At 35.5% G+C, this 14,365-nt stretch overlaps 1 protein-coding gene across 2 annotated transcripts in view; it reads left to right on the top strand.

Moving 5' to 3' along the window:
- Window positions 1-14,365, top strand: part of LOC138329534 (sorting nexin lst-4-like) — a 40,246-nt gene that overhangs the window by 13,554 nt on the left and 12,327 nt on the right. The window contains exons 3-9 of one of the 2 annotated variants that reach the window (XM_069276595.1): window positions 1,003-1,077; window positions 1,562-1,852; window positions 3,132-3,244; window positions 3,985-4,078; window positions 6,958-7,083; window positions 7,840-7,954; window positions 8,997-9,035. In XM_069276595.1, the coding sequence (XP_069132696.1) occupies window positions 1,003-1,077; window positions 1,562-1,852; window positions 3,132-3,244; window positions 3,985-4,078; window positions 6,958-7,083; window positions 7,840-7,954; window positions 8,997-9,035 (853 nt within the window). The remainder of the gene's footprint in view (window positions 1-1,002; window positions 1,078-1,561; window positions 1,853-3,131; window positions 3,245-3,984; window positions 4,079-6,957; window positions 7,084-7,839; window positions 7,955-8,996; window positions 9,036-14,365) is intronic. The other variant, XM_069276596.1, reaches the window with a different exon arrangement.

The raw sequence follows: 14,365 nt of genomic DNA, 5'->3' as shown, positions 1-14,365 counted from the left end.
TATATACATACAGCTTTATAAATGCCATTCCCACATTAGTTCAGACTGAACCGTGACTAAGGGTATAGATATATACTAGCTGTCAAACCTCGCTAACTCACTTGTATATTTATACTTTCAGTTATCTGAGTATGTTTATACTTTAAGAAATAGGTTTACCTGAAAGTTTAATTGGATCAACAAAATACAGGGTCTTCATCAGTGACCTCAAATTAACATTGATTACAATTGTAATTAGTGATATCAATTAAGCCATAGGTATGGTATTTTGTATAAATGATTCATACAATGTATATATATTTGTATATGGTTAAACCGTGTTCTCTTCATAGTAGATAAACTGCAGTAAAATTATTGGAGTTTGATAATCTTTCAAATATTAAAAATATTAAGTAGCACCAACAAATTAAAAATGCTTTAGGCCAAACAAAAATATATGTCTGTTTAGGGTTACAATGGCGAAAAAATAGGGTCGGTAGGGCGGGAGGATTTTTTTTTTAGTGTCTCACTCTTAAATAATGGCCGGAACCGGAGTCTGAGATCCAAATTCCGACTTTAAAAAAAAAATTTGTGGAAAAGTGGGAAAAAAATAGGGTCGGGGGTAAAAAATTAGGGTCAGTCGGGCAACCCTAAACAGACATGTTATTTTTTTGGCCTTATTAGAATTAAACACGGGTCTTTGATCTATAAAAGTTGCAGCAACACATTAACCCCTGAAGATATATTGAAGCTCCTCTAAATTAAACACATGTCCATTAAGCAAATGAATCAATAGGTTAACTGAACATAAAATGTTGATTTCAAAATGATAAAAAATTTAATAAAAAAAATAGGGGTCTGTTTATGTATAATCATATAATACTTGTATTAGTTCCATATATAGCCAGTAAACTTGTCCTGCTGGAGAAAGCATCAATGAAACAGTGTAAAATATTGATTATTCGGATTCCCAGTTAATATATCTTTATCATATTATTTTGTATGTACATTTTGTATTTCCAGGACATTGGAGATGGATGGTGGGAGGCACGCAATGACTTGGGACACCAAGGTTTGGTACCAGAAGCATATCTACAGGTTGGTATCTATACCTATATCACTTCATTTAGATCTGTCTGGGTGGAAATGTCAATTATCAAAATGCCAAGGATATTTGATGGGATTCAGAAAGGGAAAAAACTAAAACTAAAAAATTAATAGGACTTTTGATGTATTATAAATGGCATATGATAGGGTTATAGAGTAACTTAAATCTTTCATTTGACATTAGCTAGACTTGGTATCTTGGCTTAGGTAGCTGATAAACATGGTGCCACTTTCACATATCTTCATAAAATCAATTAAATTACAGATCTGGAGCGTCTCTGAACTTCTATGAACATGTTCTTTTACTCTTTTTTTGTTAAAAACAGCATACGTTTGAAGTGTGAATATCTAAAGGATTTTGATTTCTTAAATATCTTATATAAATGATTATGTTTAAAAGATCTGGAGATTGACAGTTTTAATTGAGGAAATAAATACTGATTTCTACAGCCAATGTCAATCTTTTGATTACCAGATATCTGAGGAGCCCCCAGAACCGTCGTTTCCTCCTCCCCCACCACCGATTCCTACACCCTCAGTGACAGAAGATTACCCTGACGACCCGAGAGCGAGCCAGTACTCAACATCTACTACAAATGGTTACAACTATCAATACCAGAATACACCGGCCGATACAGGGGGTGGGGACTACCCCGTGGGTGGGGGATACACCACACAACAAAGTACAGAAGAATGGGACGAGGAGGAGTGGGAGGAAGAGGACGATGATCACTCTTCTACAAGTACAGACCGCGGGGCGTCTCAGGTAAATATACAGACCGTGGGGCATCTCAGGTAAATATACAGACCGCGGGGCGTCTCAGGTAAATATACAGACCACGGGGCATCTCAGGTAAATATACAGACCGCGGAACGTCTCAGGTAAATATACAGACCGCGGAGCATCTCAGGTAAATATACAGACCGCGGAGCATCTCAGGTAAATATACAGACCACGGAGCATCTCAGGTAAATATACAGACCGCGGGGCATCCCAGGTAGATATACAGACCGCGGGGCATCTCAGGTAAATATACAGACCGCTGGGCATCTCAGGTAAATATACAGATCGCGGGGCATCCCAGGTAGATATACAGACTGCGGGGCATCTCAGGTAAATATACAGACCGCGGAGTGTCTCAGGTAAATATACAGACCGTGGGGCATCTCAGGTAAATATACAGAAAGTGGGGCATCTCAGGTAAATATACAGACCGCGGGGCATCCCAGGTAGATATACAGACCGCAGGGCATCTCAGGTAAATATACAGACCGCTGGGCATCTCAAGTAAATATACAGACAGCGAGGCAGCATAGGTAAATATACAGAGGGCGAGGCATCTCAGGTAAATATACAGAGGGCAGGGCATCTCAGGTAGATATACAGACCGTAGGGCATCTCAGGTAAATATACAGAGGGCGTGGCAGCTCAGGTAAATATACAGAGGGTGGGGGGCATCTCAGGTAAATATATAGAGGGTGGGGGGGCATCTCAGGTAAATATACAGAGGGCGGGCCATCTCGGGTAAATATAGAGGTCAGGGGGCATCTCAGGTAAATATTTAGACTGGGAGTCCTCTTGGGTAAATATAGAGGTCAGGAGGCATCTCAGGTAAATATTTAGGCCGGGGGTCCTCTTAGGTAAATATAGAGGTCAGGAGGCATATCAGGTAAATATTTAGACCGGGAGTCCTCTTAGGTTAATATAGAGGTCAGGGGGCATCTCACGTAAATATTTAGACCGGGGGTCCTCTTAGGTAAATATAGAGGTCAGGAGGCACCTCATGTAAATATACAAACTGAGGGGCATCTTGGGTAAATATACAGGACATCTCATTTTAACCTATTAGTCAAAGGGAATCTCAGGAACTGACTTAGCATGCTGAAAGTAAAAGAGAAAAACAAACTGTGTTTCTTATGTATTATACTTGAAATGTAAACGTTTGAAATGTATTATGTTTGAAATGTGTTTTACTTAAAATGTAAGTGTTCGAAATTGATCTTGTATGGAGATAATCAAAATGACACTCTTCTTTCTTTTTAAGGAGTTGCAGGGCCCTGGAAGTTTTGGTCTTTCACAAGCCAAAAGGGAACATAAACAGTTATCTCCTTCAGGTGATATGTCAAAGTATGGCACAGTGAAGAAAAGTTTTAACAGGTAATATGTCAAAGTACGGCACAGTGAAGAAAAGTTTTAACAGGTAATATGTCAAAGTATGGCAGAGTTAAGAAAAGTTTTAACAGGTAATATGTCAAAATATGGCACAGTGAAGAAAAGTTTTAACATGTAATATGTCAAAATATGGCACAGTGAAGAAAAGTATTAACAGGTAATATGTCAAAGTATGGCACAGTGAAGAAAAGTTTTAACAGGTAATATGTCAAAGTATGGCACAATGAAGAAAAGTTTTAACAGGTAATATGTCAAAGTACGGCACAGTGAAGAAAATGCACAGTGAAGAAAAGTTTTAACAGGTAATATGTCAAAGTATGGCACAGTGAAGAAAAGTTTTAACAGGTAATATATCAAAGTATGGCACAGTAAAGAAAAGTTTTAACAGGTAATAATAAATGTGTCAAAGTATGGCACAGTGAAGAAAAGTTTTAACAGGTTATATGTGATAGTATAGTATTGTGTGGTCTTTTAAAACAGGGATGGATATTTAACAAGTAACAAAGTTAAAACAGTCAACCACAAGTTTTAGGAATGCTCAGTATGTATACTAACCATATTACTTACAAGATTTGATTGAAGTTTGATTCCATTCACAACTTACATATAGCAAGAAGAGCATGTGTACAAGATATTTGTATTATTGCTTTATGCAAACCATTTTCACCAAACATCATGACCATGTAAATAAATTGTTGATCCTGTATTGATCATGTTTATTACAGATTTTCCCACTTTGCTAAGGCAGGAGGTGAGGCCTTCATGATGGGTCAGGTACAGAATGAGAATGTGTCAGAAAACGACATCATCACCATTACAGTAAGTTGTATGTCAGGTACAGAATGTGTCAGAAAACGACATCATCACCATTACAGTAAGTTGTATGTCAGGTACAGAATGTGTCAGAAAACGACATTATCACCATTACAGTAAGTTGTAGGTCAGGTACAGAATGAGAATGTGTCAGAAAACGACATCATCACCATTACAGTAAGTTGTATGTCAGGTACAGAATGTGTCAGAAAACGACATCATCACCATAACAGTAAGTTGTAGTCAGGTACAGAATTTGTCAGAAAACGACATCATCACCATTACAGTAAGTTGTATGTCAGGTACAGAATGTGTCAGAAAACGACATCATCACCATTACAGTAAGTTGTAGGTCAGGTACAGAATGAGAATGTATCAGAAAACGACATCATCACCATTACAGTAAGTTGTATGTCAGGTACAGAATTTGTCAGAAAATGACATCATCACCATTACAGTAAGTTGTATGTCAGGTACAGCATGTGTCAGAAAACGACATCATCACCATTACAGTAAGTTGTATGTCAGGTACAGAATGTGTCAGAAAACAACATCATCACCATTACAGTAAGTTGTATGTCAGGTACTGAATGTGTCAGAAAACGACATCATCACCATTACAGTAAGTTGTATGTCAGGTACAGAATGTGTCAGAAAACGACATCATCACCATTACAGTAAGTTGTATGTCAGGTACAGAATGTGTCAGAAAATGACATCATCACCATTACAGTAAGTTGTATGTCAGGTACAGAATGTGTCAGAAAATGACATCATCACCATTACAGTAAGTTGTAGGTCAGGTACAGAATGTGTCAGAAAACGACATCATCACCATTACAGTAAGTTGTAGGTCAGGTACAGAATGTGTCAGAAAACGACATCATCACCATTACAGTAAGTTGTATGTCAGGTACAGAATGTGTCAGAAAACGACATCATCACCATTACAGTAAGTTGTATGTCAGGTACAGAATGTGTCAGAAAACGACATCATCACCATTACAGTAAGTTGTAGGTCAGGTACAGAATGTGTCAGAAAACGACATCATCACCATTACAGTAAGTTGTATGTCAGGTACAGAATGTGTCAGAAAACGACATCATCACCATTACAGTAAGTTGTATGTCAGGTACAGAATGTGTCAGAAAACGACATCATCACCATTACAGTAAGTTGTATGTCAGGTACAGAATGTGTCAGAAAACGACATCATCACCATTACAGTAAGTTGTATGTCAGGTACAGAATGTGTCAGAAAATGACATCATCACCATTACAGTAAGTTGTATGTCAGGTACAGAATGTGTCAGAAAACGACATCATCACCATTACAGTAAGTTGTATGTCAGGTACAGAATGTGTCAGAAAATGACATCATCACCATTACAGTAAGTTGTATGTCAGGTACAGAATGTGTCAGAAAACGACATCATCACCATAACAGTAAGTTGTATGTCAGGTACAGAATGTGTCAGAAAACGACATCATCACCATTACAGTAAGTTGTATGTCAGGTACAGAATGTGTCAGAAAACGACATCATCACCATTACAGTAAGTTGTATGTCAGGTACAGAATGTGTCAGAAAACGACATCATCACCATTACAGTAAGTTGTATGTCAGGTACAGAATGTGTCAGAAAACGACATCATCACCATTACAGTAAGTTGTATGTCAGGTACAGAATGTGTCAGAAAATGACATCATCACCATTACAGTAAGTTGTATGTCAGGTACAGAATGTGTCAGAAAACGACATCATCACCATTACAGTAAGTTGTATGTCAGGTACAGAATGTGTCAGAAAATGACATCATCACCATTACAGTAAGTTGTATGTCAGGTACAGAATGTGTCAGAAAACGACATCATCACCATAACAGTAAGTTGTATGTCAGGTACAGAATGTGTCAGAAAACGACTTCATCACCATTACAGTAAGTTGTATGTCAGGTACAGAATGTGTCAGAAAACAACATTATCACCATTACAGTAAGTTGTATGTCAGGTACAGAATGTGTCAGAAACGACATCATCACCATTACAGTAAGTTGTGGGTCAGGTACAGAATGTGTCAGAAAACGACATCATCACCATTACAGTAAGATGTATGTCAGGTACAGAATGTGTTAGAAAACGACTTCATCACCATTATAGAAAATCTTAACTATAACTACCAAATTTTCTGGATAATAAGTCACACCTGTGTAAAAGGCGCAAAGGCCTTTTTAAATTTTTGTTTAGTTTTCGTTCACATACGTCGCAGTGGTAAATAAGCTGCACCTAAAAGTTAGGCTCATGTACCCACGTAACCCTCTGTGTATACGATCAATCTCTAATGAAGTATGGTATTCCATTGACCAAGTTAATTTTACATGGGTCTTTCAAGTTGATAGGGATATCTAGACCTTTACCCAAATGAAAAATTTTGATTGGTAAGCAAGTGGTTACGTCTCATTCTGATAAGAAAATTGTCATTTTTAGTTATTTAGTAGTGTAGTATTTCGTTGTGTCGTTATTACTGGAATGTCGTCATGTGTCAAGATTGGTGATGTTGATTATATCACAGTGCTTCCTATGTAATAATGATGTCACATAATTGTCTAGCGTGTGTTAGCTGTCTTGTACTGTCATTGCCCTAGTAACCACAGGACAACCCTGTGAAGTATTTATGAGAGAAATATCTTACTCATTATGAGGATCTATCCAAGAGGAAATAACTGGAATACCTATGAAACTTTCCTTTGAATTTCTCTTTGTGAAATGTAAAGTGGAAGTTATAACTGTTTGTGAGTGTTTACCAAACATGTTATTTCTGCTGAAAAATGAAAAGCTTACGGTTTGGCCATTATGATATACAATGCTATGATTGTGTTTTAGGAGACAGCTGATGGACCAGTTTGGCCGGCACCGACAGACAGATTCACATGTGAGGTTACGTCGCCCAAGAAGGAGAGCAAATTAAAAGGCCTTAAAAGTTTCATAGCTTATCAGATCACACCCTCAGTAAGTGTCCTCCACAAAACATGCCCTCTGGTATTGTTTCTGAATGTTCCTGGATGATTCACGAAACATGCCCTCTGGTATTGTTTCTGAATGTTCCCAGATGATATTCTGGGAAAGAGCATGAGACATAAGTTAAAGAACATACCTATTCCTAAAAGTGAGAAGCCACCCTTTCCTAGCTGAAAAACAAACTTGGTGTGACAGTTAAAGCGAGGAACTGTATATAATTTCCCTCATGTTATTGAGTTTTGTATTGTTACCCTCTGCTGTCTATACCCTACTATATCCTGTCTAAGATTATCATACTGGTCACACTCCCTTCTGCTTGGACCATAGCTTAATCTGGGTCAAGATGTGTGTCTCATTACAAATCATACATGTAGTATATAGACCATTGTATTCAACCTACAGCTTAACATTTGGCCAACTTGAAAAATATCACATTCCAAAGGGATCAGTATTTTTCAGTGTTATCTTGTACCAATAATATATAGTAAGAGTGAATTATTTTTGTATACAATATAATATATTAGTATATTATTCTATTCTTATATTATTCTTATATTATTTTATTGATAAAAACTTTTTTTTATGCATTAAATTTTAACATGGATGTATATGGCTGTAAATATTTGATCAGCAAATCAGAAGGTTAAGATTTTGATAAAGGGTTACATATTACTTTATGGTCATTATCTTTGCCCTTGGAACTTTTGAAAATTTTCATATATACTGATTGTAAGAATCTGTTTACAGTTCAGTAATATCCAGGTGAGCCGTCGATACAAACATTTTGATTGGTTACATGAGAGACTAGAGGAGAAGTTTGCCTGTATCCCCATCCCACCTCTACCAGATAAGGCAATATCAGGTACGTCTAACGATCTACACCTCTAATTACACTCTACACACTTTTATACCGGGTACATATCATCAATGATACTTACTGTTTTTATCCTAAGCTAAAAACCTCTGCATCTGTTTTGAAACTCCACATAGGTTTTGGGCTCTTGTTTAGACTTCTTATATGTTGGTGGGAGGCCAGGGTACCTGTTTACAACTACCAGAGAAAATTATGTAATCTTAATACTGATGTTTTTGTCCATTTTGTTACAAAAATCAGCAATTGTCTTTTGATATTACTATGTATCATTTATGAGCATTTTCCTTGAAGGATTATGGTTAGTAATAAAATTGGCATGACACAAACATTCTCAGTATGATCGAACTTAGCCAATTGCTACCCTATGTTTAAAATGGCTTTACCCTTTTATTTGCCTGATAACTGAACGAAAATGTGTAATAATTTTATTCCTTTCTGACAACTCAATAATAGAACAAATGATTTATTAGGTATTCTGTTCATTTATACATTTAATTAATCCTAAGCTTGTATTTAGTAACTAATAGTTACGGATAGTGATATCGTGATTGCCTCCTAGCTTCTGTTACCACTGTAGATATATCATCCATTCTGTTGTCTGTACCATATATACTGTACAGTGCATGTTTGTGGCGGGCATAGAATAATATAGGTTCACTGCTTACAGTTGTTGCTTTATTATTTAGTCTTTATAGTTCAAACACACCTCCTGTTCTTAAACTTTTGATGAGGGACTTATACTCTTTATATATAAACACATGAACTCTGCCTCATCAATCATACAGACTGGAAACTTATCTGTGGATTACATATTGATATCATGGTTTTGAGATAGTAAATGGTTTGAATATGTCCCACCCTGAAGTGATGGTGAAGTTACACCTGAACTAATCCTATTAATCTCTTATACTTTACGATATTGAAACTGTCATATTACGTAGTTATGTTTAAAATTAGAAGAGATTTAGACATGTGAAGTAGAATTGAGGCACTGTTTTAGGATACTTGTTCATTTTAATAATATTTTCAGTTGGGATCGGGTCAATTTCTACCACTGGGATGAAAAAAGGTTTGTCAAATGATGGTCACTCTTTGTGTGAAGGACCAGTTTCTTAGCCTACCCATTACCCCAAAACACAAATCCTGCATAGAAATCAGTACAATCCTAATCATGTATTCCCAGTTTGGAATTTCAAAGTTTTAAAAAGTTTGGTAGATTTGAGATAAATTTTATTATGTGCAAGCTTCTTTTCAAGATACATATAAATGTATTGGTTTAAAAAAATTAAAGATGATATATAAGGATAAATACATGAAACGTTCAAAGTATCGCATTATATCTAACAGCCAATTACTTCAATGATCAAAAAAGTGATATACACTGTATTAAAATTTAGCAATTGATTTTGGTTGTGGGCTATTCTCCAATGACTATTACCCAGACCTATACCCTCATGGCACCTCTGTTGTTGGGTTTATTTTGTTGTGACATGAAACCCAAACAGCTACACATTAACCTTTTGATCGGTATCCCTTAGATGGCCTTTGCACTACCACACAAGCATCAGTATAATACCTTTACCCTTAAACCCTGATTCAACAGATCCAGAAAAGTAGATATATTTTAGAAATTTCAACTTGATTTTTGCAGAAATTATTTAGTAGAGACAAAATACACCATCAGCAATTTCACCAAAGTTAATCACATCCTTATTCTCCCTACTGCAGACCTTGATTTACATAAGTGTTGAGTGGTGACCTCAAGTTAAATGATTTGAATTCTGAATGGTTTTAAATATGGTATTGATTTACTTACAGTGTAAAAATATCTGCTGCACTGTTACAGATATTTCCCTCAATAGCATTTTTGACAAAGTTCCCAGAATGATTTCTATCTCTCAGGTTTTTTTGCATCAGAGTGTTTACTCTGACTGGCATGACTTTATTAGATGATGACGTTTTGGTATATAAAGTTATGCCACAATACGATATGAAAAGTCTGTTCACATATGGGGTGTTGTCTTTGCTACTTACGGAACAGAATATTTTATTTTGCCTTCCTTCAAATTTAGGCAATTCAGGCATTTAACATTGATGACAATAAGAAGAGTTCTTACTTGGTTGTCTCTCTTGGTTATTATCATTATAATTTGTATTATGGCCATATTTGAGGATGTAGATAGCCTCTCCATTTCCTTCATTTAGTCTTCATCACCTTGCCAGCATCATAACTTTAGTTACATTGCCCATGCATTATGACTTCATGACACTGTAAACCAATTTTCTTTCACGGTTACAAAGTTTCAATTCAAAACAAGTTCGAGAAGATTAACATTCCCAGACTTTAAAAATTGTTCGAAAAATTCCTTTCAAAAGCCATGATGTTGATTCGCAGAGATAAACTTTCATGCGTTGATTGCGAAATTTGCAAAAGTAAAAAGCACACAAAAGAAAATTGGTTTACAGTAGTTACAACTGAACCTTGTTAATTCACTCTCATGATAACTCAAAAAGATCTGCTACAAAATAATGCAGAGAGTTTTTTCATGGTTCTACCAACCTTGAATTAACAAGGTTTTATTGTATTCAATCTTTGTATATTACAGAGTTATCTGCTCTTGAGAGAAGGCATTGATTGTTACGTCATTAATTTTTGTGCAGAGTGACGTATACTCAAACATGTAACAATTGATACTAATACAAGCTATAATCACAAGAGGAGATAACTCTGAATAGCCTCTTCTCCCCTCATTATCTCATGATAATTTAATCTCATTTGTCCATTGTTTCATTGTTAGGCCGCTCAGGTGAGTAGTTGATAGTCATTTAGTTGTTCTTTTTCTTTCTAATCGGATGAGTAAATCATCAACTGGTTGTATTATTTGGGTGAAGAATGAGGTACTTTTAAATGGCTATATTCATTTGTAAAGTTTAACAAATATGACTTCATCATAATAATAAATTAATTGCAATCAGTGTGTGATCAGGTAAGACAATTAACAAATGGAAAGAATCATGGAAGTAGATAGCTCTTGAAATTTCCATTCACACTTCTACTTAATAATCAATCCTATGGGTCCTGAAAATATAGACTCATTTACCCCTGAACATTTATAATAATCAATCCTATGGGTCCTTAACATATTGACTCATTCACCCCTGAACATTTATAATAATCAATCCTATGGGTCCTGGTCATATTGACTCATTCACCCCTGAACATTTATAATAATCAATCCTATGGGTCCTGAACATATTGACTCATTCACCCCTGAACATTTATAATAATCAATCCTATGGGTCCTGAACATATTGACTCATTCACCCCTGAACATTTATAATAATCAATCCTATGGGTCCTGAACATATTGACTCATTCACCCCTGAACATTTATAATAATCAATCCTATGGGTCCTGAACATATTCACTCATTCACCCCTGGACATTTATAATAATCAATCCTATGGGTCCTGAACATATTGACTAGTTCACCCCTGGACATTTATAATAATCAAATCTATGGGTTCTGAACATATTGACTCATTCACCCCTGGACATTTATAATAATAAATCCTATGGGTTCTGAACATATTGACTTATTCACCCCTGAACATTTATAATAATCAATCCTATGGGTCCTGAACATATTGACTAGTTCACCCCTGGACATTTATAATAATCAATCCTATGGGTCCTGAACATATTGACTCATTCACCCCTGAACATTTATAATAATCAAACCTATGGGTCCTTAACATATTGACTAGTTTACCCCTGGACATTTATAATAATCAATCCTATGGGTCCTGAACATATTGACTCATTCACCCCTGAACATTTATAATAATCAATCCTATGGGTCCTGAACATATTGACTCATTTACCCCTGAACATTTATAATAATCAATCCTATGGGTCCTGAACATATTGACTCATTTACCCCTGAACATTTATAATAATCAATCCTATGGGTCCTGAACATATTGACTCATTCACCCCTGAACATTTATAATAATCAATCCTATGGGTCCTGAACATATTGACTCATTCACCCCTGAACATTTATAATAATCAATCCTATGGGTCCTGAACATATTGACTCATTCACCCCTGAACATTTATAATAATCAATCCTATGGGTCCTGAACATATTGACTCATTCACCCCTGAACATTTATAATAATCAATCCTATGGGTCCTGAACATATTGACTCATTCACCCCTGAACATTTATAATAATCAATCCTATGGGTCCTGAACATATTGACTCATTTACCCCTGAACATTTATAATAATCAATCCTATGGGTCCTGATCATATTGACTCATTTACCCCTGAACATTTATAATAATCAATCCTATGGGTCCTGAACATATTGACTTATTCACCCCTGAACATTTATAATAATCAATCCTATGGGTCCTGAACATATTGACTTATTCACCCCTGAACATTTATAATAATCAATCCTATGGGTCCTGAACATTTTGACTTATTCACCCCTGAACATTTATAATAATCAATCCTATGGGTCCTGAACATATTGACTCATTCACCCCTGAACATTTATAATAATCAATCCTATGGGTCCTGAACATATTGACTCATTCACCCCTGAACATTTATAATAATCAATCCTATGGGTCCTGAACATATTGACTCATTCACCCTAAACATTTATAATAATCAATCCTATGGGTCCTTAACATATTGACTCATTCACCCCTGAACATTTATAATAATCAATCCTATGGGTCCTGAACATATTGACTCATTTACCCCTGAACATTTATAATAATCAATCCTATGGGTCCTGAATATATTGGCTCATTTACCCCTGAACATTTATAATAATCAATCCTATAGGTCCTGAATATATTGACTCATTTACCCCTGAACATTTATAATAATCAATCCTATGGGGCCTGAACATATTGACTCATTCACCCCTGGACATTTATAATAATCAATCCTATGGGGCCTGAACATATTGACTCATTCACCTCTGAACATTTAAAATAATCAATCCTATGGGCCTGAACATATTGACTCATTTACCCCTGAACATTTATAATAATCAATCCTATGGGTCCTGAATATATTGGCTCATTTACCCCTGAACATTTATAATAATCAATCCTATGGGTCCTGAACATATTGACTCATTCACCCCTGAACATTTATAATAATCAATCCTATGGGTCCTGATCATATTGACTCATTTACCCCTGAACATTTATAATAATCAATCCTATGGGTCCTGATCATATTGACTCATTTACCCCTGAACATTTATAATAATCAATCCTATGGGTCCTGAATATATTGACTCATTTACCCCTGAACATTTATAATATAATCAATCCTATGAGCCTGAACATATTGACTCATTCACCCCTGGACATTTATAATAATCAATCCTATGGGGCCTGAACATATTGACTCATTTACCCCTGAACATTTATAATGAACTATTCCAGCAATTGAAATGGAAGAGTCCAAATCAATCTTTAGGTGTAAATGAGTTAAATGCTAGCAATATCTGCTTCATCTATAGCAAGATGGTCAGAAAATTTAGATAATTTTACAAAAAAAAAAAGTTAAATCTATATAGCAAGATGGTCAGAGTATTTGGACCATTCTACAATAATGTGCATGAGATGATTTTAATTGAGCATGATATTGGAGGGTAAATTCATCATTGATATAACAAAAGGTGTGTCAGGTGGTCACTCACATTAGGTTTGCTGTAGTTTAATACTTGGTTTGGTTGGTATTCTCTGTAACAATCTGTTGTAGTGGTTAGATCTACTGTAGCAGACTTTTTTGTAAGTGTGCAGTGATTTAGGCTAATCTCATATCTGTCAGCGCTGGACTGGAGTGTACTTTTAAACCAAAGGCCTGTTTTGACAGACTAATGAAATCTGTTACTATAGCCAATTTCTCTATAGGTTTTGCGCTAATTATTTGCTTACCAATTTGTAATATGTGTTACACTCAATGTTATCTGCATTTCACTTACTTCTTTCAATTGCCTCTCACAAGTACTTGTATAGTTGAAAAAAACTTGGACATTATGAAAAAATTGATAAACAGTTCTTGCATTTTAAATGTTGGAATGTTTCTGCATTATGTTATATATGTTAAAGACTCAATCAAGTTTACATATTCAGAGATTTATGATCTACACACACTAATACAATCATGGATATGGGCGAATATCTCCTTTAACAACATTAATTGCTTATTTAACACCGGCAACTATTTCTTTATTTTTAATTGGCATGTATAGGAGTTAAAAGATGAATCATGATAAAAGGATAATATATTAATATAATCTCCATCCTTTCAAACCTACAACGGTTTCACAGTAGGAACCAATTGCAATTGATCTGTCA

The sequence above is a fragment of the Argopecten irradians genome, chromosome 8 (genome assembly GCF_041381155.1).
Source record: "Argopecten irradians isolate NY chromosome 8, Ai_NY, whole genome shotgun sequence".
Taxonomy (NCBI): Eukaryota; Metazoa; Mollusca; class Bivalvia; order Pectinida; family Pectinidae; genus Argopecten; species Argopecten irradians.
Note: the sequence above shows the minus strand (reverse complement) of the source record. Positions and strands in the feature narration are given on the sequence as shown.